Here is a 23,062-nt window from a genome sequence, read left to right on the forward strand (position 1 = left end):
ACCAAAACAAATGATCTAATGTTTTTGTCTCTTCACAGCAAAATCTGCAGAGCTGGGATGGTTGCATCCCCCATACATACAGTTTATAACATTCTATTGGTTGCAAATATTTTAGATAATAATTTAAATAGAAAAACAAAAAAAGAAAAGTTTTGAATACAGCGTTGTTTTGTGTATCAGTTCATAAACCATGTGCCATGGCATCGGTACAGCAAAAAATCTCTTCCCAACTATTTTGAAATCTATGTATGCAATCAATTTTGTGTTCCTTATATTAAACTGGTATACTTTTTTAATTTATCACAATTTTCTTTAGCCAACAGACAAGTTTCTTACTTTCTTCCGCTTCCACTTGCCTCTTCCATTTTTGCGGTAATGCTGCAATTAGTTGGTTGTAATTTTAAGTAGAGCAGACATGTCCATACAAGTAACCCCAAAAATATTTTAGATTTGGTATTCTTCAAAGAAGCCAACCTTTGCCTTGATGACAGCTTTGCACACTATTGGCATTCTCTCAACCAGCTTCATGAGGTAGTCACCTGGAATGCATTTCAATTGACTTCATCAACAACTACGCAGAGGGTAATGCAATAGTATTACCAGGACACAAACACTTTGGTGGAAAGCTACTGCCATCCCATGTGACAAAAGTAGCAGTGTGGCATCTCTACAAGAAATCGATGACATCACTTGGTATGTAAAGCATAAACAACACATTTTTATTATTTAATTTACCTACTTTTATTGATATTAAGTTATTTCTGTATTTCCCAGAGGGTTGTGTGTTATCATTTTAACTTCCAGTTACCAAGAGGATGTTTCTGTATGCTGTGTTGCTGCTCTGCACATTTGTAGGTAAGTGAAACTTACCTGATAATGATGCATAAAAAAAATATATGTTACGTTTCACATGACATTTTATTTTTATTAACTTATCTTCATATTTTTGTTGTTGTTTGCAGATGCACTATCCTTCTGACACTATGCAGCCAGGTCCCATCTACTTTTTAACTCCTTGCAACTGCAGTGGCCAAAACAAGAACGAGTTTGTGCTCTGGTATTGTGCCTGGCTGAACAAGCTCCACCACAGTCTGGACCTTCACTTCCTGATCACCAAGTTTGCCCCCGACTGGTGCTTTGGCTTCGTCAAGCAGCGCTTCAGAAAGACCAGAGTGAACACTTTGTCTGAGATTTCAGGTGTTGTGAAGGACAGCACTGTGACTGGGGTCAACATCCCACAGTTGGTTGGACAGGAGGATGATACGGTGCTGGTGGAAAGCTATGGCTGGCAACAACACCTGACTCCGTACTTCAGGCCGCTGTACCAGCACTTTAGGTGAATATCATTTTTATTGCATTGTATGAGGTTATTCTTCTTATCTACACATGGGATGTGAACTGATGTTGTCTAAGGTTGTAATGTCGTCTCATTTTTTTTTGTTATTTCCTGTTTTACAGTTTCGATGCTCTGTAGCCTGGTGTTGTTGTCGTCAAGGAGCGTTCGGACTCTGTCAGGACCAGGTTTCAGCTGCTGCGCAACGCTGACATCCGTCCTCCCATAGATGGTCTACAAGCACCGCCTGGACTGGACACAACAAGACAAACTTTTTGAGAAGATCAGGGAGTTTTGAGACGAAGAGGCTATGGACATCACATGCCCTGCACCAAAGTCAAGGGCAGGACAGAAACATGCTCTCCGAATATAGATTCCCTTGTTCATGCATGGTTCGGACAGACCAGTCATCAGCACTATCTGCAGTGCCTCTATTTAAATGACTCTCTCCTAACACACATGCCATACGTTGCTGCTACTATTATTTTTGTATCCTGCTGCTCAACCACTTTACCCCTGATTGTATGCATATAACTAATCTATCAATGATATTGATATTGTTCTTACTGTATATTATTATATTTTGATTGACACTTTCTATTTCTGATTATGCTACTATGCAAGTAACCATTTGGCTGTACCATTTACACCTTCTGTCGAGACCCAGCCACTTGGCAAGATGTGGATGGGTTTATAGCATTTCTTTAGCGTCATCTAATATTTATCTGGACACTTTCTGTTTAACTGGAAATGTTCCTTATTGTAGGCTATTGGCCTTATTGTAAGACGGAATTGAGCCGGTCGGTCACATTTGTGGTAACTCCTTCAAGACTGTTGGAAGCTGGTTGAGAGAATGCCAGGAGTGTGCAAAGCTGTCATCAAGGCAAAGGGTGGCTACTTTAAAGAATCTAAAACATATTTTGATTTGTTGAACACTTTTTGGGTTACTACATGATTCCATATGTGTTATTTCACTGTTTTTATGTCTTCAGTTTTATTTTACAATGTATAAAATAGGAAAAATAAGTAAAACCCTTGAATGGGTAGGTGTGTCCAAACTTTTGACTGCTATTGTAGCTATTGGCCATTTTTACCATAGGTTTCCGATATAAATCTGTCAGATGACCTTCCTCTCCAAGGAGGCAGGCTAACAAGAACAAACCTGATTTCAGCAACAATTATATGTCTAGACTGAGCTCCCAACAGACTGTGACTCCTGCCAAGCTCCAGGATATCGACAGAGAGGGGATGTAGTGTGGAGAGATGGAGCTCATTAACACATTAATGGGGAAGGAAACTGTGATAAACCGCTCTTTAGTCCACCTGGGGCTTGATTAGATGCAGTACTGTACCATTCAATCTGTGAGAAACAGGAAGTGTATTATTGGAGAGTGTGTGAAGATGATGATGCCATTTTGCGCTGCTCTACCCATGACAGACCCTTCTCTCTGGGCCAGGAGAGACTGAGGGGATCAGAAGAGAAACGGATGTCTGGATATACAGGTGGTATGTGTCTTCCCCACGCATGTATCTTATAACCATTCCTCAGCTACTTAGCTGTTACGCCAACTTTGCTCACATTTTCTCTTTATACCTCTCACATTGTCCTCCTCCTATGACTCTAGCCAAGAGTCTCCTCAGTCTTCAGGAGAAAGTCTGCTCATTCCTTGACAGAGCCAGTGAGATTGCAATGTATATGTAAGAATACAGTAAAATATTTTACAGTAAATGCTAGTGTTTGAGAAAGTACAAGAGAACATTAAGAAGAGTACAGCACAGTATATTGTGTATTTCTTAGTTACCAGTGGAGGTGGGCAGAGGAGATTGCCCTAGTCGTCTTAAAGAGTGCAGTGAGGAAACCTAACCTCTGACCTCTGATGTCATCAACCTAGTTGTGTGTTGTAACTCTGGACCCAGGCAGTGAGAACAGATAGCAGGATAGTATGTCCTTATGAACCTTGAGATAATGTGGTAAAGTAAGGGGATTTTAAGGTGGTGACTTCAGCCAATTAAACAGTAGGCTATCGGTATGAACATACAAACACACAGTCAATTCATACACAGTACCAGTCAAAAGTTTGGACACCTACTCATTCAAAGGTTTTTCTTTATTTTTACTATTTTCTAGATTGTAGAATAATAGTGAAGACATTAAATTATGAAATAACACACATGTAATCATGCAATAACCAAACAAGTGTTATACAAATCAAAATATATTTCATATTTTATATTCTTCAAAGTAGCCATCCGTGCCCTTGATGATAGTATTGTACCCTCTTGGCATTCTCTCAACCAGCTTCATGAGGTAGTCAACTGGAATGCTTTGCCAATAGTCTTGAAGGAGTTCCCACATATGCTGAGATTTGTTGGCTGCTTTTCCTTCTCTCTGATGTCCAACTCATCTATAACCATCTCAAGTGGGTTGAGGTCAGGTTGTTGTGTAGGCCAGGTCATCTGATGCAGCATTCCATCACTCTCCTTCTAGGTCAAATAGCCCTTACACAGCCTGGAGGTAGGTGTGTTTTGGGTCATTGTCCTGTTGAAAAACAAATGAGATTCCCACTAAGTGCAAACCTTGTGGAATGGCATATCACTGCAGAATGCTGAATAAATCACTGACAACGTCACCAGCAAAGCACCCCCAAACCATCACACCTCCTCCTCCATGCTTTATGGTGGGAACCACACTTGCGGAGATAATCCATTCACCTACTCCGCGTCTCACAAAAACACGGCGGTTGGAACCAAAAAAAAATCACATTTGGACTCATCAGACCAAAGGACATATTTCCACCGGTCTAATGTCCATTGCTCGTCTTTCTTGGCCCAAGCAAGTCTCTTATTATTATTGGTGTCCTTTAGTAGTGGTTTCTTTGCAGCAATTCGACCATGAAGGCCTGATTCATGCAGTCTCCTCAGAACAGTTATTGTTGAGATGTGTCTGTTTCTTGAACTCGGTGAAGCATTTCTTTGGGCTGCAATTTCTCAGGCTGGTACCTCGAATAAACTAAATAAATAAGTTCCACAAATTAACTTTTAACAAGGCACAACTGTTAATTTGAATGCATTCCTCATGAACCTGGTTGAGAGAATGCCAAGCATGTACAAAGCTGTCATCAAGGCAAAGGGTGGCTACTTTGAAGAATCTCAACTATAAAATATATTTGGTTTGTTCAAATTTTTTTTGGTTACTACATGATTCCACATGTGTTACTTCACAGTTTTGATTATCCTACAATGTAGAAAATAGTAAAAAATAAAGAAAAATCTCGGAATGAGTAGATGTGTCCAAACTTTTGACTGGTACTGTATGTTTATGAAACATGATAAAAACAAAAATACAACTTATTTCATTGTATCTTTTAATCAAATGCATTGTTTGTTCATGTTCATTCTATGACGCTACAGAGACTGCTGTGCTCATTCTCACATGATTCCTCATACGCGTGCACCCTTCCTCGTCCCCTCATCACTTTACTGTGTTTCCTCTTTTTATTATATGACCGCCCACACCCAACCCCACTAGTTTAATTATTGTGGAATGTAAGCAACCTTTCACCGTCATGCTGGACTCCTCCCCTAGCTATCCAATGGACTTCAACTCAATCAGGCTCTGAAACAGGAGAGAAAACACACAGAACTAAGTGATTCAGCACACAATTTTCACAGTGACAATTTTGACATCGGTTTGCAATAATGAGTGGGAAACCCCTTGTTGTGAACGTGGACAAATGGATTGCAGAGAATGAGAAGGCTTTTTTGCCACCGGTGTGCAATAAACTCATGTGAGTAGCAGCCTGGGCTGGTTTCATTCACACATAGTTTCAGTTTTAGTTGAACACTCTGGTGTCGCTAGATTTGTGCTGAATCACCAAATGAACTATAAAGGCTTTATACAGCATACATCATAGATGCTTCACAAATGTAGTAATTTAGTTATTATCATGTTGAGCTGTAACAAGTACTGTTTACCCCCTGACTATCTATTACTAGTCCAATAGTAATAATTTACACTATGTTGGCAAAGATTGACAAAGATAATGCATTTTGAGCATAGTGAATGCTTATATTATTTCTCTCCGCAAGGCATTTGTCACAGCTGAACATCATGTTTGTTGGAGGTCCCAACAGCAGAAAGGACTACCACATAGAGGAAGGGGAGGAGGTGAGAGAAAATGCCACTATTCACCTATCACATTGGCTAAATGCCGTGGAGTTTGTGTGACCGTTCATAGTTCAGAAAATGGTATTCAAAACCTAAGGTAGACATGCAATGTCCCTATCTGAAAGTAAGCAACAAATGCAAGGACACTACCATGCTATTTAGTTAGCAGTCACCTGGCCCTCTGTGATAATGCCCGAGATAAAGTTGAGTATATCCTCCAAACACCGGCTTCGAGGGCATTATCACTTTCATACAATGGGTCACCAACATATTCAAATTATGATTGACATATTTTCATTAAAAACGTTGTTTTTTTCCACGAGATATAGTCCCGACACAAATCTAAGGTTGCTACCCAAGCAGGCTGGTCGTTCGTTCTATTGGTTCAGTTGCCAGAGACGCGACCCAGTCGTTTAGTCTTTTTGTTCTGTGTCTAAATGTTCCATTTCCATACTGTCACATAAACTCAGTCAGTTCTTCCTACCATCATAGGGACAAATTCCACAAGAATGTTGCACTGTCACCTTTTGGTCAACACTATTTGCTCTGGCTATTTGTCTAGTTGAAGCCCAAAGTAAATTCCTGTTCATGTGTTTCTCTTTTTTTAAATCTTTGGTAGCACGAGAATGTCCCACTTTAAACAAACTACAATTTATAAAGGCTTTATATAGCATACATAAAGTCTTCATAAGTACGACATATAAGCTTCACAAATCATCTACAACCTTATCTCTTACTATGTAAAGGGTGACATAACAGCACAAAGCAAAGGATTGTAATTGCATTTTCAATAACATAATCTAGCCACTGGAGGTCAGCATAAACACATTAATGTCATAGTGAGGACTATTGGCTGTGATTTGAAGCTGAAGACATCCTCCATATCTTGTATCTGTACCTTTTCTAGTCCGTACTTTTCACTGTCATATCCTCTTCCTGTCTTATTTTTGTGCAGCTCTTTTACCAGGTGAAAGGGGACATGTGTCTGAAGTTGGTTGAGAATGGCAAACATAAGGATGTGCGTATCCGCGAGGGAGAGGTGAGAGAAATGGCAATCATTCCACGGTTCTCTTACTAAGCCCACTGTTTAACATAAGTGACAGTGCCATATCAAGCTATGCAGATTTGTTACATTAGTGTTTGTGTCATACACACCCCATGTCCTTCTGTGTCCTTCTGTGTCCTTCTGTGTCCTTCTGTGTCCTTCTGTGTCCTTCTGTGTCCTTCTGTGGTCCTCAGATGTTTCTGCTTCCAGCTCGGATCGCCCACTCCCCCCAGAGACAGGCTAACACTGTGGGGCTGGTGGTGGAGAGAAGGAGGCTTCAGTCAGAGACCGACTGTTTAAGGTACCACCATCCACCATGTCATCTTATCCTTTACGTATGTCTCACTCGTCTTACACATTCTTTATCCAGCTACAGTTGAAGTCGGAAGTTTACATACACCTTAGCCAAATACATTTAAACTCCGTTTTTCACCATTCCTGACATTTAATCCTAGTAAACATTCCCTGTCTAACCCTAACCCACACTTTTCAGTTCTGCATACAAATGTTCTATGGGATTGAGGTCAGGGCCTTGAGATGGCCACTCCAATGCATTGACTTTGTTGTCCTTAAGCCATTTTGCCACAACTTTGGAAGTATGCTTGGGGTCATTGTCCATTTGGAAGACCCATTTGCGACCAATCTTTAACTTCCTGACAGATGTCTTGAGATGTTGCTTTAATATATCCACATCATTTTCCTTTCTCATGAGGCCATCTATTTTGTGAAGTGCACTAGTCCCTCCTGCAGCAAAGCACCCCCACAACATGATGCTGCCACCCCAGTGCCTCACGGTTGGGATGGTGTTCTTCGGCTTGCAAGCGTCCCCCTTTTTCCTACATTATGGTCAAACAGTTCTATTTTTGTTTCATCAGACCAGAGGACATTTCTCCAAAAAGTACATTTTTTGTCCCATGTGCAGTTGCTAACAGTAGTCTGGCTTTTTTTTATGGTGGTTTTGGAGCAGTTATGTCAATATAGGACTCATTTTACTGTGGATATAGATACTTTTGTACCTGTTTCCTTCAGCATCTTCACAAGGTACTTTGCTGTTGTACTGGGATTGATTTGCACTTTTTGAAGCAAAGTACATTCATCTCCAGGAGACAGAACACGTCTCCTTCCTGAGCGGTATGACGGCTGCGTGGTCCCATGGTGTTTATACTTGCATACTATTGTTTGTACAGATGAACGTGGTACCTTCAGCCATTTGGACATTGCTCCAAAGGATGAACCAAACTCGCGGAGGTCTACAAATTATTTTCTGAGGCCTTGGCTGATTTCTTTTGATTTTCCCATGATGTCAAGCAAAGAGGCACTGGGTTTGAAGGTAGGCCTTTAAATTCATCAACAGTTACACCTCCAATTGACTCAAATGATGTCAATTAGCCTATCAGAAACTTAAAGCCATGATATAATTTTCTGGAATTTCCCAAGCTGTTTAAAGGCACAGTCAACTTAGTGCATGTGAACTTCTGACCCACTGGAATTGTGATACAGTGAATTATAAGTGAAATAATCTGTCTGTAAACGATTGTTGGAAAATGACTTGTCTCATGCACAAAGTAGATGTCCTAACCGACTTGTCAAAACTATAGTTTGTTAACAAGAAATGTGTGGTGTGGTTGAAAAACACGTTTTAATGACTCCAACCTGAGTGTTTGTAAACTTCTGACTTCAACTGTGCGTGCCTCACGTCCCCTTCTCCTTGACCCCCTTACAAGAGAGAGCACGAAAGAGGGCGAGAGGGGTGAGAGAGAAAGAGTATGAAAGCATGGCTCTTTTTGGTTTCAGGTACTATGTGGACAACACTTCAGACATCCTTTTTGAGAGATGGTTTAACTGTGAAAACCTGGGGACCCAGCTGGTGCCACTGATTCAAGAGTGAGACTTATATAATTGATTTTAGTCTGGCATGAAACATATCACTTTCCAATGGACATTAGTGCTCAGCAGTGTTATACTCAGCTGATGCTGTGTTTCTCAGGTTCTTTGCGTCGGAGCAGCACAGAACAGGCAAGCCAAACCCAGGTGAGTCCCCATCTCACAAAATTACACAATGGGAATGTTGAGCTTCAATAGGTTGACATCAGTTTGGCACACTCCTGACTGAAAATGCATTATGTCCTGATTTGCCCACCTTTTATTTTTGTGTGGTTTTACGTCGGGTCTGTAGATATTTTGCTGTGCTGGTGTATACCACTTCCCGGGAGCCCTGGGCAACTTTCATGGGGAAGGGGACCACAAAAAAACGTAACTCATCATAAACGGCCACAGTGGCTCGTGGATCTGAGTACCCCATGGGGGGAGAGAAGATTTTGCATTTTTATAACTCATTTCATGCAATTCTACTCAATTCTACTCAGTTAAGACCCCAACTGAGTCCTCCCCCAAATTAAAAAATAAATAAATAAATAATCTAAAAAATAAACTCAGCAAAAAAACGAAACGTCCTCACACTGTGCGTTTATTTTCAGCAAACTTAACATGTAAATATTTGTATGAACATAACAAGACTCAACAACTGAGACATAAACTGAACAAGTTCCACAGACATGTGATGAACAGAAATTGAATAATGTGTCCCTGAACAAAGGGGGGTCAAGATCAATAGTATCTGGTGTGGCCACCAGCTGCATTAAGTACTGCAGTGCATCTCCTCATCATGGACAGAACCAGATTTGCCAGTTCTTGCTGTGAGATGTTACTCCACTCTTCCACCAAGCACCTATCCCTCACCCTCCAATCCAACAGGTTCCAGATGTGCTCAATGGGCTTGAGATGCGGGCTCTTCGCTGGCCATGACAGAACACTGACATTCCTGTCTTGCAGGAATCACACACAGAACGAGCAATATGGCTGGTGACATTGTCATGCTGGAGGGTCATGTCAGGATGAGCCTGCAGGATGGGTACCACAAGAGGGAGGAGGATGTCTTCCCTGTAACGCACAGCGTTGAGATTGCCTGCAATGACAACAAGCTCAATCCGATGATGCTGTGACACACCGCCCCAGACAATGACGGACCCTCAACCTCCAAATCGATTCCGCTCCAGAGTACAGGCCTCGGTGTAACGCTCATTCCTTCGACGATGAACGCAAATCCGACCATCACCCCTGGTGAGACAAAACCGTAACTCGCCAGGTCTTGGTAGATTTGCAGTGGTCTGATACTCCTTCCATTTCAATATTATCGCTTGCACAGTGCTCCTTGGGATGTTTAAAGCTTGGGAAATATTTTTGTATCCAAATCCGGCTTTAAACTTCTTCACAACAGTATCTCGGACCTGCCTGGTGTGTTCCTTGTGCTTCATGATGCTCTCTGGGCTTTTAACGGATCTCTGAGACTATCACAGTGCAGGTGCATTTATACGGAGACTTGATTACACACAGGTGGATTGTATTTATCATCATTAGTCATTTAGGTCAACATTGGATCATTCAGAGATCCTCACTGAACTTCTGGAGAGAGTTTGCTGCACTGAAAGTTAATGGGCTGAATAATTTTGCACGCCCAATTTTTCAGTTTTTGATTTGTTAAAAAAGTTTGAAATATCCAATAAATGTCGTTCCACTTCATGATTGTGTCCCACTTGTTGTTGATTCTTCACAATAAAATACAGTTTTATATCTTTATGTTTGAAGCCTGAAATGTGGCAAAAGGTCGCAAAGTTCAAGGGGGCCGAATACTTTCGCAAGGCACTGTATACAGTTCAATCGGAAACACACTACAATCCCAATACCAACACACCACATACAAAAACCCATGCCACACTATGGCCTGACCAAATAAATGAAGATAAACACAAAATGCTTTGACCAGGGCGTGACAGAACCCCCCCCCCCCCCCCCCCCAAAGGTGCGGACTCCCGGACGCACATCAAAACAATAGGGAGGGTCCGGGTGGGCGTCTGACCATGGTGGCGGCTCCGGCGCGGGACGTGGACCCCACTCTATCAATGTCTTAGTCCCTCCTCCTCGCGTCCTAGGATAGTCCACCCTCGCCGCCGACCATGGCCTAGTAGTCCTCACCCAGAATCCCTCGGGACTGAGGGGCAGCTCGGGACTGAGGGGTAGCTCGGGACTGAGGGGTAGCTCGGGACTGAGGGGTAGCTCGGGACTGAGGGGTAGCTCGGGACTGAGGGGTAGCTCAGCACTGAGGGGAAGCTCAGCACTGAGGGGAAGCTCAGCACTGAGGGGGAAGCCCAGCACTGAGAGGAAGCCCAGCACTGAGAGGAAGCTCAGCACTGAGAGGAAGCTCAGGCAGGTAGTTGGATCCGGCAGATCCTGGCTGACTGGTTGATCTGGAAGAGTCTGGTTGACTGGCAGATCTGGAAGAGTCTGGTTGACTGGCAGATCTGGAAGAGTCTGGTTGACTGGCAGATCTGGAAGAGTCTGGCTGACTGGCAGATCTGGAAGAGTCTGGCTGACTGGCAGCTCTGGCTGCTCCATGCTGACTGGCAGCTCTGGCTGCTCCATGCTGACTGGCAGCTCTGGCTGCTCCATGCTGACTGGCGGCTCTGGCTGCTCCATGCTGACTGGCGGCTCTGGCTGCTCCATGCTGACTGGCGGCTCTGGCTGCTCCATACAGACTGGTAGCTCTGGCGGCTCCTTGCAGACTGGCAGCTCTGGCTGCTCCATGCTGACTGGCAGCTCTGGCGGCCCCTTGCAGACTGGCAATTCTATGCAGACTGGCAGCTCTTTGCAGACTGGCAGCTCCTTGCAGACTGGCAGCTCCATGCAGACTGGCAGCTCCATGCAGACTGGCAGCTCCATGCAGACTGGCAGCTCCATGCAGACTGGAGACTCCGGCAGCGCTGTAGAGACAGAAGGCTCTGGCAGCGCTAAACAGGCGGGAGACTCTGGCAGCGCTGGAGAGGAGGAAGGCTCCAACTGCGCTGAACAGGCGGGAGACTCCGGCAGCGCTGTAGAGGAGGAAGGCTCTGACAGCACTAGATAGGCGGGAGACTCCGGCAGCGCTGGAGAGGAGGAAGGCTCAGGCAGCGCTGGACAGGCGAGGCGCACTGTAGGCCTGATGCGTGGTGCTGGCACTGGTGGTACTGGGCCGAGAACACGCACAGGAAGCCTGGTGCGGGGAGCTGCCACCGGAGGACTGGTGTGTGGAGGTGGCACAGGATGGACTGGACCGTGAAAGCGTACTGGAGAGCCTGAGAGCAGGGCTGGCACAGGACGTGCAAGGCTAGGGAGGTGCACAGGAGGCCTAGTGCGTGAGGCTGGCACAATCTTCACCAGCCAACTAACACGCACCTCAGGACGAGTATGGAGCGCTGACCCAGGTGCCATCAAATCCCCGACACGCTCCGTCGGACGAATATCGTACCGAAAGCACCAAACTAGCAACTCCCTCATAACTCTCTCCTCCACTTTCCCCATTGACTCCTTCACAGTCTCTGCTTCGCTCACCTCCAACACCGGCTCTGGTTCTGGTCTCCTCCTTGGCTCCTCACGATAAACAGTGGGAGTTTGCTCAGGTCTGAACCCTGACTCTGCCACACTCTCCCTGAGCCCCCCCCCCCCCCAATAAATTTTTGGGGCTGACTCTCGGGCTTTCTTCCGCGCCGCCGTGCTTGATTCGCCAACTCCATTCTCCGATAACCTTCCGCGCACTGCTCCATCGAATCCCAGGCGGGCTCCGGCACTCTCCCTGGGTCGACCGCCCACCTGTCTATTTCCTCCCAAGTCCTAAACTCCAGACTTCGTAGCTCCTGCTGCTGCTGCCTGTCAACACGCCGCTTGGTCCTGTTGTGGTGCGTGATTCTGTAACGGCTTTCTTCGGTTGAAGTAGAGTCGGACCAAAATGCAGCGTGGCTATTGCGATCCATGTTTATTTAACAACGATGAAACATGAACTGTACAAAAACAATAAACGTAATGTGAAAACCGAAACAGCCTAAACTGGTGCAAACCAACACAGAGGACACTAAGGACAATCACCCACGAAAAACTAAAAGAATATGGGTGCCTAAATATGGTTCCCAATCAGAGACAACGATAAACACCTGCCTCTGATTGAGAACCACTTCAGACAGCCATAGACTTAACTAGAACATCCCACTAAGCTACAATCCCAATACTAACACACCACATAAAAAAACCCATGCCACACCCTGGCCTGACCAAATAAATGAAGATAAACACAAAATACTTTGACCAGGGCGTGACAGAGTGATAGATGGGCAGATGATGATGAGCAGATGATGGTGTGTAAGTAGTGATACTGGTGTGCAAAAGAGCAGCAAAGTAAATAAAAACAATATGGGGATGAGTTAGGTAGATTGGGTGGGCTATTTACAGATGGACTATGTACAGCTGCAGCGATCATTTAGCTGCTCAGATAGCTGCTGTTTAAAGTTAGTGAGGGAAATGGAAGTCTCCAGCTTCAGCAATTTTTGCAATTCGTTCCAGTCACTGGCAGCAGAGAACTGGAAGGAAAGGCGGCCAAAGGAGGTGTTGGCTTTCGGGATGACCAGTGAGATATACCTGCTGGAGAGCGTGCTATGGGTGGGTGTTGTTATCGTGACCAATGAGCTGAAATAAGACGGAGCTTTACCTAGCATAGACTTATAGATGACCTGGAGCCAATGGGTCTGGCGACAAATATGTAGCGAGGGCCAGCTGACTAGAGCATTCAGGTCGCAGTGGTGGGTGGTATAAGGGGCTTTGGTAACAAAACAGATGGCACTGTGATATACTACATCCAATTTGCTGAGTAGAGTATTGTAAGCTATTTTATAGATGACTTCACCGAAGTCGAGGATTGGTATGATAGTCAGTTTTACTAGGGTAAGTTTGGTGGCGTGAGTGAAGGAGGCTTTGTTGCGAAATAGTAAGCCTATTCTAGATTTGATTTTGGATTGGAGATGTTTGATAGGAGTCTGGAAGGAGAGTTTACAGTCTAGTCAGACACCCAGGTATTTGTAGTTGTCCATGTATTGTAGGTCAAAACTGTCCAGAGTAGTGATGCTAGTCAGGCAGGCGGGTGCGGGCAGCGATCGGTTGAAAAGCCTGCATTTGGTTTTACTAGCGTTAAAGAGCAGTTGGAGGCCACGGAAGGAGTGTTGTATGGCATTGAAGCTAGTTTGGAGGTTAGTTAACACAGTGTCCAAAGAAGGGGCAGATGTATAGAGAATGGTGCCGTAGAGGTGGATCAGGGAATTACCCGCAGCAAGAACGACATCGTTGATATATACAGAGAAAAGAGTCGGCCCGAGAATTAAACCCTGTGGCACCCCCATAGAGACTGCCAGAGGTCCGGACAACTCCGATTTGACACACTGAACTCTATCAGAGAAGTAGTTGGTGAACCAGGCGAGGCAGTCATTTGAGAAACCAAGGCTATTGAGTCTGCCGATAAGAATACGGTGATTGACAGAGTCGAAAGTCTTGTCCAGGTCGATGAATGATGGCTGCACAGTACTGTCTTTTATCGGTGGCGGTTATGATATCGTTTAGTACCTTGAAAGTGGATGAGGTGCACCCATGACCAGCTCGGAAACCAGATTTCACAGCGGAGAAGGTACGGTGGGATTCGAAATGGTCATTGATCTGTTTATTAACGTGGCTTTCGAAGACTTTAGAAAGGCAGGGCAGGATGGATATAGATCTATAACAGTTTGGGTCTTGAGTGTCAACGCTTTTTGATGATGACCGCAGCAGCTTTCCAATCTTTAGGGATCTCGGACGATGCGAAAGAGAGGTTGAACAGACTGGTAATAGGGGTTGCAACAATGGCGGCTAATCATTTTAGAAAGAGAGGGTCCAGATTGTCTTGCCCAGCTGATTTGTAAGGGTTCAGGTTTTGCAGCTCTTTCAGAACATCTGCTATCTGGATATGGGTGAAGGAGAAGCTGGGGAGGCTCTGGCAAGTAGCTGCGGGAGGAGCGGAGCTCATGGCCGGGGTTGGGGTAGCCAGGAGAAAAGCATGGCTAGCCGTAGAGAAATGGTTATTGAAATGTTTGATTATCATGGATTTATCGGTGGTGAACGTGTTACCTAGCCTCAGTGCAGTGGGCAGCTGGGAGGAGGTGCTCTTGTTCTCCATGGACTTTAAAGTGTGCCATAACATTTTGGCACACTTCAAGAGCTACAGGATGCACATTTCTGTTTGAAAAAGTTAGCTGACTGTGTGTAATGGTTTCTGACTTCTCTGAACAGTTGCATATCGCAGGGACTATTCGATGCTATTGCAGTCAGCCACAGGATGTTTTTATGCTGGCCAAGGGCAGTCAGGTCTGGAGTGAACCAAGGGCTATATCTGTTCTTAGTTCTACCTTTTTTATAAGGGCATGCTTATTTAAAATGGTGAGGAAATGTGTATATATACTGTATATACAGTGCCTTGCGAAAGTATTCGGCCCCCTTGAACTTTGCGACCTTTTGCCACATTTCAGGCTTCAAACATAAAGATATAAAACTGTATTGTTTTGTGAAGAATCAACAACAAGTGGGACACAATCATGAAGTGGAACGACATTTATTGGATATTTCAAACTTTTTTAAACAAATCAAAAACTGAAAAATTGGGCGTGCAAAATTATTCAGCCCCTTTACTTTCAGTGCAGCAAACTCTCTCCAGAAGTTCAGTGAGGATCTCTGAATGATCCAATGTTGACCTAAATGACTAATGATGATAAATACAATCCACCGGTGTGTAATCAAGTCTCCGTATAAATGCACCTGCACTGTGATAGTCTCTGAGGTCCGTTAAAAGCGCAGAGAGCATCATGAAGAACAAGGAACACACCAGGCAGGTCCGAGATACTGTTGTGAAGAAGTTTAAAGCCGGATTTGGATACAAAAAGATTTCCCAAGCTTTAAACATCCCAAGGAGCACTGTGCAAGCGATAATATTGAAATGGAAGGAGTATCAGACCACTGCAAATCTACCAAGACCTGGCCGTCCCTCTAAACTTTCAGCTCATACAAGGAGAAGACTGATCAGAGATGCAGCCAAGAGGCCCATGATCACTCTAGATGAACTGCAGAGATCTACAGCTGAGGTGGGAGACTCTGTCCATAGGACAACAATCAGTCGTATATTGCACAAATCTGGCCTTTATGGAAGAGTGGCAAGAAAGCCATTTCTTAAAGATATCCATAAAAAGTGTTGTTTAAAGTTTGCCACAAGCCAGCTGGGAGACACACCAAACATGTGGAAGAAGGTGCTCTGGTCAGATGAAACCAAAATGGAACTTTTTGGCAACAATGCAAAACGTTATGTTTGGCGTAAAAGCAACACAGCTGAACACACCATCCCCACTGTCAAACATGGTGGTGGCAGCATCATGGTTTGGGCCTGCTTTTCTTCAGCAGGGACAGGGAAGATGGTTAAAATTGATGGGAAGATGGATGGAGCCAAATACAGGACCATTCTGGAAGAAAACCTGATGGAGTCTGCAAAAGACCTGAGACTGGGAAGGAGATTTGTCTTCCAACAAGACAATGATCCAAAACATAAAGCAAAATCTACAATGGAATGGTTCAAAAATAAACATATCCAGGTGTTAGAATGGCCAAGTCAAAGTCCAGACCTGAATCCAATCGAGAATCTGTGGAAAGAACTGAAAACTGCTGTTCACAAATGCTCTCCATCCAACCTCACTGAGCTTGAGCTGTTTTACAAGGAGGAATGGAAAAAAATGTCAGTCTCTCGATGTGCAAAACTGATAGAGACATACCCCAAGCGACTTACAGCTGTAATCGCAGCAAAAGGTGGCGCTACAAAGTATTAACTTAAGGGGGCTGAATAATTTTGCACGCCCAATTTTTCAGTTTTTGATTTGTTAAAAAAGTTTGAAAAATCCAATATCCAATGTCGTTCCACTTCATGATTGTGTCCCACTTGTTGTTGATTCTTCACAAAAAAATACAGTTTTAAATCTTTATGTTTGAAGCCTGAAATGTGGCAAAAGGTCGCAAAGTTCAAGGGTGCCGAATACTTTCGCAAGGCACTGTATACAGTTCAATCGGAAAGTATTCTGACCCATTCCCTTTTCTACATTTTGTTACGTTAATAGCCTTATTCTAAAAGGAATACACACAATCTACACACTATACCCCATAATGACCAAGCGAAAACAGGTTTTCAGAAATTTTTGCTAATTTATTAAAAAATTAAAAATCTGGCACAATCCCTATGGTGAAGCATGGTGGTGGCGGCGGCATCATGCTGTGGGGATGTTATTCAGCGGCAGGGACTACAAGACTTGTCAGGATCGAGGGAAATATGAACGGAGCAAAGTACAGAGAGCTTTCATGAAAACCTGCTCCAGAGAGCCCAGGACCTCAGACTGGGGTGGAGGTTCACCTTTCAACTGGACAACGTCCTGAAGCACACAGCCAAGACAACGCAGGAGTGTTTTCGTCTAAAAATTTCAAACAACATTTCTAATCCAACCTCAGGTACCCTAATATGTAAATAATCAATAAAATGTAAGACGAAATATACGGTGTTCAATATCGGAGAAAAAGAACGAGGAACGCGCACTCATTCACGCGTGCCAAAAGACTAGAGTCCTTCTTAGTGACACTTAGAAAGAATACGAATACTTCTTAATTTTTCAAAAAACAATCATGAAACAATTTATATAGACTGTTGACATCTAGTAGAAACCATAAGAACTGCAATCTGGGTCCTAAATAATAGACTTTCCCATAGAAAAGCATTGAAATTGCAATGACCTCAAAAATAAAATCCCTGGATGGATTGTCCTCGGGGTTTCGCCTGCCAAATCAGTTCTGTTATACCCACAGACAATATTTTAACAGTTTTAGAAACTTCAGAGTGTTGTTTATCCAATGCTTGCATATCCTAGCTTCTGGGCCTGAGTAACAGGCAGCTTACTTTTGGCACGTTTGTCAAAATACTGCATGAAGGTCAGTCAATCCGGAAAATGTCAAGAAAGTTTCAAGTGCAATCGCAAAAACCATCAAGCGCTATGATGAAACTGGCTCTCATGAGGACTGCCACAGGAAAGGAAGAGCCGGAGTTACCTCTGTTTAGAGGATAAGTTCATTGGAGTTACCATCCTCAGAAATTGCAGCCCAAATAAATTCTTAACAGAGTTGAAGTAACAGGCAGATCTCAACATCAATTGTTCAGAGGAGCCTGTGAATCATGAATCAGACCTTCATGGTCGAATTGCTACAAAGAAACCACAACTAAAGGACACCAATAAGAAGCAGAGACTTGCTTGGAATAATGCACATTAGACTGGTCAAAATCTATCCTTTGTTCTGAAGAGTCCACATTTGAGATTTTTGATTCCAACCGCTGTGTCTTTGTGAGATGCAGAGTAGGTGAACAGATGATCTCTGCATGTGTGGTTCCCACTGTGAAGCATGGTCAGTGATTTATTTAGAGTTCAAGGCACGCTTAACCATCCCATCTGGTTTGCGCTTAGTGGGACTATCATTTGTTTTTCAACAGGACAAAGACTCATCACACCTCCAGGCTGTGCAAGGGCTATTTGACTAAGAAGGATAATGATGTAATGATGCATCAGATGACCTGGTCTTCACAATCACCCAACCTCAACCCAATTTAGATGGTTTGGGATGAGTTGGACCGCAGATTGAAGGAAAAACAGCCATCAAGTGCTCAGCATATGTGGGAACTCCTTCAAGACTATTGGAAAAACTGGTTGAGAGAATGCCAAGAGTGTGCAAAGCTGTCATGAAGGCAATGTGTGGCTACTTTGAAGAATCTCAAATATAAAATGTTTGCCCACTTTTTTGGTTACTATATGATTCCATATGTGTTATTTCATAGTTTTGATGTCCAAACTTTTGACTGGTACTGTATATTTTTGGAGTGTGTGAAATTGGTCCGCAGGCCTACAAAAGTTTGCCAACTGTTGCCCATGTTGTGGAAATTCTAATCAATAATGAGGAGAGACAAGGTCAATTACCAATAATGATATTACTTTAATCAAATATTATTAATAAGGAAAGCATAGAGTAATTGCTCCCATAATGATCAGGCTGGTCGGCTCAAAACATCCAAGTGTTGTGGCGAGTAGCTCTGACATACGAAGAATACAAATGTATTTTATAGAAAAGATACACCCTTTTAGTCTTCATGAAAAACAACAGATGTATGGAATGGTTCACAAGGTGAAACTTGATATTTGAGAAAGGAGTATCCCGCAGCCAGATAGCATTTGCTATGTTGACTGTTCTTATTGTTCAGTCTGGCTCCTAAGACGAGGCTCCGATCCCGTTCCCGGTACTTCATAGCACAGAAACACCAATTAATTCTATGGCATAAATAAATAGTCAACTCCAGATACTCCCATCTCATGCAAAACCCCTTCTTGACAACACGCCTTGACGAGCTCACTGAGGGGAGTGAGCCTCTAGGTCACCTACCCCAGGATAGGTGCAACATCAGAGATGACATACAATGGTTCCAGACACTATCCCACACATCTTGTCTCAGACATTATCTCCCCCAAGACCAAAGGAGGGAGTGACTGGTGCACAGACATTGTGGAGACAAGTAATTAGTTTCCCGTTAATCACACCATCACTTTACATGGTTTAGAATATGTAAAACATGTTTACATATGAAGACAATGTTCCCTCCTGTCCTCTTCTCTTTCTGATATTCTGCATAGCACCAGAGACATGTGAAAGACAAGCCTGACTTCACCCCTCTCTGGGCCTCAGGTGACTGAGCCCCAGCTGAGGGAGGAAGTGCAACTGCCAAACCCAGAGTCCAAAGGGATATATTCTCATAACAAGCATATCATATAAGCATATTATGAAGATAAGAGGTCTTAATTATCTATGTTAACTAACTAATTCTGATTCTTCCGCTACACCCATCCCTGTCCTATGTGTTATCATTTTTTTTTTGTGCTATCGTTGTATCACACTGAGATGCATTCCTGCCTCTGTTTGTCTAGATGAAGTCTTCAGACAGCCTCCCTTCCCCATGAACACCATGCATGTGATGACCCCCTTCCACTTTAGAGACTGGGTGGACAAACAGCAACCCTCACTGGCCAGTGGACGCCCCATAGACATGTTTGGGGGACAGTTTGAGACAGAGGTGACCCTGACATATCCCAATTATGACTTAGTTATTTTTCTGACCTTTCACATTGATTGAGACCTTTCAAAGCGATCAGTCTAGACTGAGCGCCCCACTGATTCAAACTCATGACTCGCTAATATTGAAAGTTGAATACATGTGGCTCATTTGTGTGTTGATTATGCTGCTCATTGTTGTAGTAGGAGGGAAGTGAGCTATAATTAAATTAGGATTGGTTTATCAGTTTAGTGAGTGTATAGATGATGATGGTGGTGGTGGTGAGGATGATGGTGATGGTGACTATAATGATGTTTCTTCTACTACTCTGTGACAGACCCTCCTGTATGGGCCCGGGCAGACAGAGGCTTGTGAACGAGAAACTGATGTCTGGATATGGCAGCAGGTATGTCTGCTATTACTGCTCTATTAGAGTATTTGCATTTCTTTCATGTTATCATGCCTTCAGTATTTATTTCGATTTGCGCTATTTCTCTCTCTTCCTTTGCATCTATCTGCTTCCCTCGGTCTATTTGCACTTTGTCTCACACTCACCCTCTCTTCCTCTATCAGGAGGGATCCTCCCATGTGACTCTGGATGGCCAAGAGTTCCCTCTATCCACAGGAGACAGTCTACTCATTCCTGGACACAGCCAGTGAGTGGGATGATGAGTATGATAATAAGAGAAGGAAAAAGACGATTGAGGGGATGTGTGCGTGTTTGTGAATGACCCCAAGAAATGGCCTTTGAGGAAAAATGTTGAATTCAAGCGACACAAAGAGAAGTTAGGCAACTGTCTGTCAGATACAGTAGATGCTGTTATTTTGTGGTTCGATAGAGGAATCTGTTTGACTTTGTATTTGTCTGATTTCTATGCTGCAGGTACCAATGGAGTCGGGCTGAGGGGAGCGTTTCCCTGTTTGTTGCTCAGAACCCAGAGAGAAAGCGTGCATGACCTCTGATGACCCCACTCTCTTCTGTGACACACAAGGACAAAGGAGGGTCAGCAAAAGAGATTGTATGCTCTTTTGCTACAGAGAGCATGATTATAACCCTGTCATAAATTACGTTGAAGAATAACTCTGCAATGAACTCAAAGATCAGATATCAAATCAAATCAAATCAAATCAAATTTGATTTGTCACATACACATGGTTAGCAGATGTTAATGCGAGTGTAGCGAAATGCTTGTGCTTCCAGTTCCGACAATGAAGTAATCTAACTAACAATACCAAAACTACTGTCTTATACACAGTGTAAGGGGATAAAGAATATGTACAGAAAGATATATGAATGAGTGATGGTACAGAGCAGCATAGGCAGGATACAGTAGATGGTGTCGAGTACAGTATATACATGAGGTGAGTATGTAAACAAAGTGGCATAGTTAAAGTGGCTAGTGATACATGTATTTCATAAGGATGCAGTCGATGATATAGAGATATGGAGAGGTAGAGTAAAACAGGGAGTAAAACTATTTGTTATTTTCAGAACAAATTATAATAGAACATCTTCACAAACGTAATTTAAATAATAAACTTGATTAAGTTGTAGTATACTTTCGGAATTATTTTGAAACTGAATTTAATTGAAACTGAATTGTACATTTGTAACTCGTTTCAGGAAACTAGTTATATGTTGCGCGTCACTAATTCACAGGAGATCAATTTGAATGTAAACTTTTTTTAATCAAAATGCGTTTTTTTGGCAGAAATGCCTTCTGGAACATATAAACTTTCATGTGCCTTAATAACAAACGTGTATGCCATCTGTAAATTCTAACACAGCTTTTATTTAAAGATATCCTGTAGTAGAACTGCATAAGTGTTGCTCACCACTTTCTAGAGGACCGAGTTTTGAAATCAGTGGAATTAGAGTACGATAGCTAAGGGGATTATATCTTCAAACTAAGGGCAACCATGACATCCGTGACAGAGAGGGAGAAGCGTCCATCCATGTATATGGGTAAGATAGTCTAGCTAGCTACATTTTCAGATATTACACATTTCAAATTTTGTCAGAAAGTTGATTTCATTTCCAGTTAAAGTGTAGTGTTATCTAGCCTGCTAACGTTAGCTGTCTAGCTCGCTAGTTAATGTTACGTGTATGATATGTGTAATAATATTATTCGTATCTCAGAGACATTTGCTTTGCTAGTTATAGGCAAAAGGTAGCTAGCTAACATTGAACCTGATTCATGCACGGTAGAAACGTCATGAGTTGGGATTATGGTTCATTGTTTAGCTAGATAGCTACATGTCTTAACAAAAGACTCCACTATGCAAGTAACCATTTCAAAATAATGTTTGTTCCAGATGTCACTGTGACAACTGTTGCTAGACGTAGATGGTAAATTCTCTCTGGCTATCTACTCCGATTTCAGAGCACTCTCTTCTGATTGTGACAGAGTGCACAATAACTGACAAATTTACACATGCTGAAGATGGCGCCGGAGGGGATGGCTGACATTTTTTTGCATTGTTTTTAGCTTATTTTGTAAATAAAGTTGCTGCTACCGTGTCTTCTGATCGAGAAGAGCTTCTGGACACTAGAACAGCGATTAATCACCTTGAACTGGATGAATAATTTTTCTTTAACGAGTCGGACGAGAGGGATTTACTCCAGACACACCGGAACAAGCCCTCATCCCCGTCATTCGCAGGAGAAGGAGACAGACGTATCACAGAAGGTGATCGGGGTGCCTTGTGAGGGCAGGCACGAGTGGCTAATCTGCCTTGCCGTAGGTACTATTGGCCAACATACAATCGCTGGACAATAAAGTGGACGAACCACAAGCATGTATATCCTACCAACGGGACAATAAAAACTGTAATATCTTATGTTTCACCGAGTCGTGGCTGAACGACGACATGAATAACATACAGCTGGCGGGTTATACACTGTATCGGTAAGATTGAACAGCAGCTTCTGGTAAGACAAGGGGTGGCGGTCTATATATATTTGTAAATTACAGCTGGTGCTACAGTTGGCGCTGGGCCAACAGCCTGGCATGCTGGCCCTCCATGAAGAAGATGGCCAAGGCATAGATGGGGTGGGCCCAAAGGCTGGTGTGTCCTGCCAGCCTCCTGTCCTAAGTCTTCCACCAGTCAGATAAAGCGGTACAGCCCATCTCACACAGGCAGCCGTGCAGGGCGTAAACATAGAGGCGGGATTGAGGGGACAGGGGATGATGGGTTACTCTCATCAGCCTCTGTCACAAGAGGACAAGATGAACACTTGTCGCACACCATCAAAAATGTTAGCACCTGTCCAGACCGTTCAAAGGACAGTACAGTCAATGATGTGTGATAAGTGCACAGAGTCAAATCAAATCAGGAACACCTTCCATGATGCCATCTATCTGAGAACAACAGCAAAGGACCTTGTGAAGATGCTCGAGGAAACAGATACAAAAGTATCTATATCCACAGTAAAACGAGTCCTATATCGACATAACCTGC

At 43.4% G+C, this 23,062-nt stretch overlaps 1 protein-coding gene and 1 long non-coding RNA gene across 2 annotated transcripts in view; both read left to right on the forward strand.

Moving 5' to 3' along the window:
• LOC149972481 (uncharacterized) overlaps positions 1-23,062 on the forward strand; it is a 114,654-nt gene that overhangs the window by 44,085 nt on the left and 47,507 nt on the right. The gene's annotated exons all lie outside the window — the stretch shown is intronic.
• On the forward strand, positions 4,836-21,358 carry haao (3-hydroxyanthranilate 3,4-dioxygenase). The gene is made up of 10 exons (XM_021580281.3): positions 4,836-5,121; positions 5,423-5,501; positions 6,457-6,540; positions 6,741-6,847; positions 8,341-8,430; positions 8,534-8,577; positions 19,476-19,621; positions 19,938-20,006; positions 20,174-20,256; positions 20,484-21,358. The coding sequence occupies exons 1-10, from the start codon at positions 5,033-5,035 to the stop codon at positions 20,554-20,556; spliced, it is 864 nt and encodes a 287-aa protein (XP_021435956.3). The 5' UTR covers positions 4,836-5,032; the 3' UTR covers positions 20,557-21,358.

The sequence above is a fragment of the Oncorhynchus mykiss genome, chromosome 23 (genome assembly GCF_057628025.1).
Source record: "Oncorhynchus mykiss isolate SJ-2025 chromosome 23, ASM5762802v1, whole genome shotgun sequence".
Classification (NCBI taxonomy): domain Eukaryota; kingdom Metazoa; phylum Chordata; class Actinopteri; order Salmoniformes; family Salmonidae; genus Oncorhynchus; species Oncorhynchus mykiss.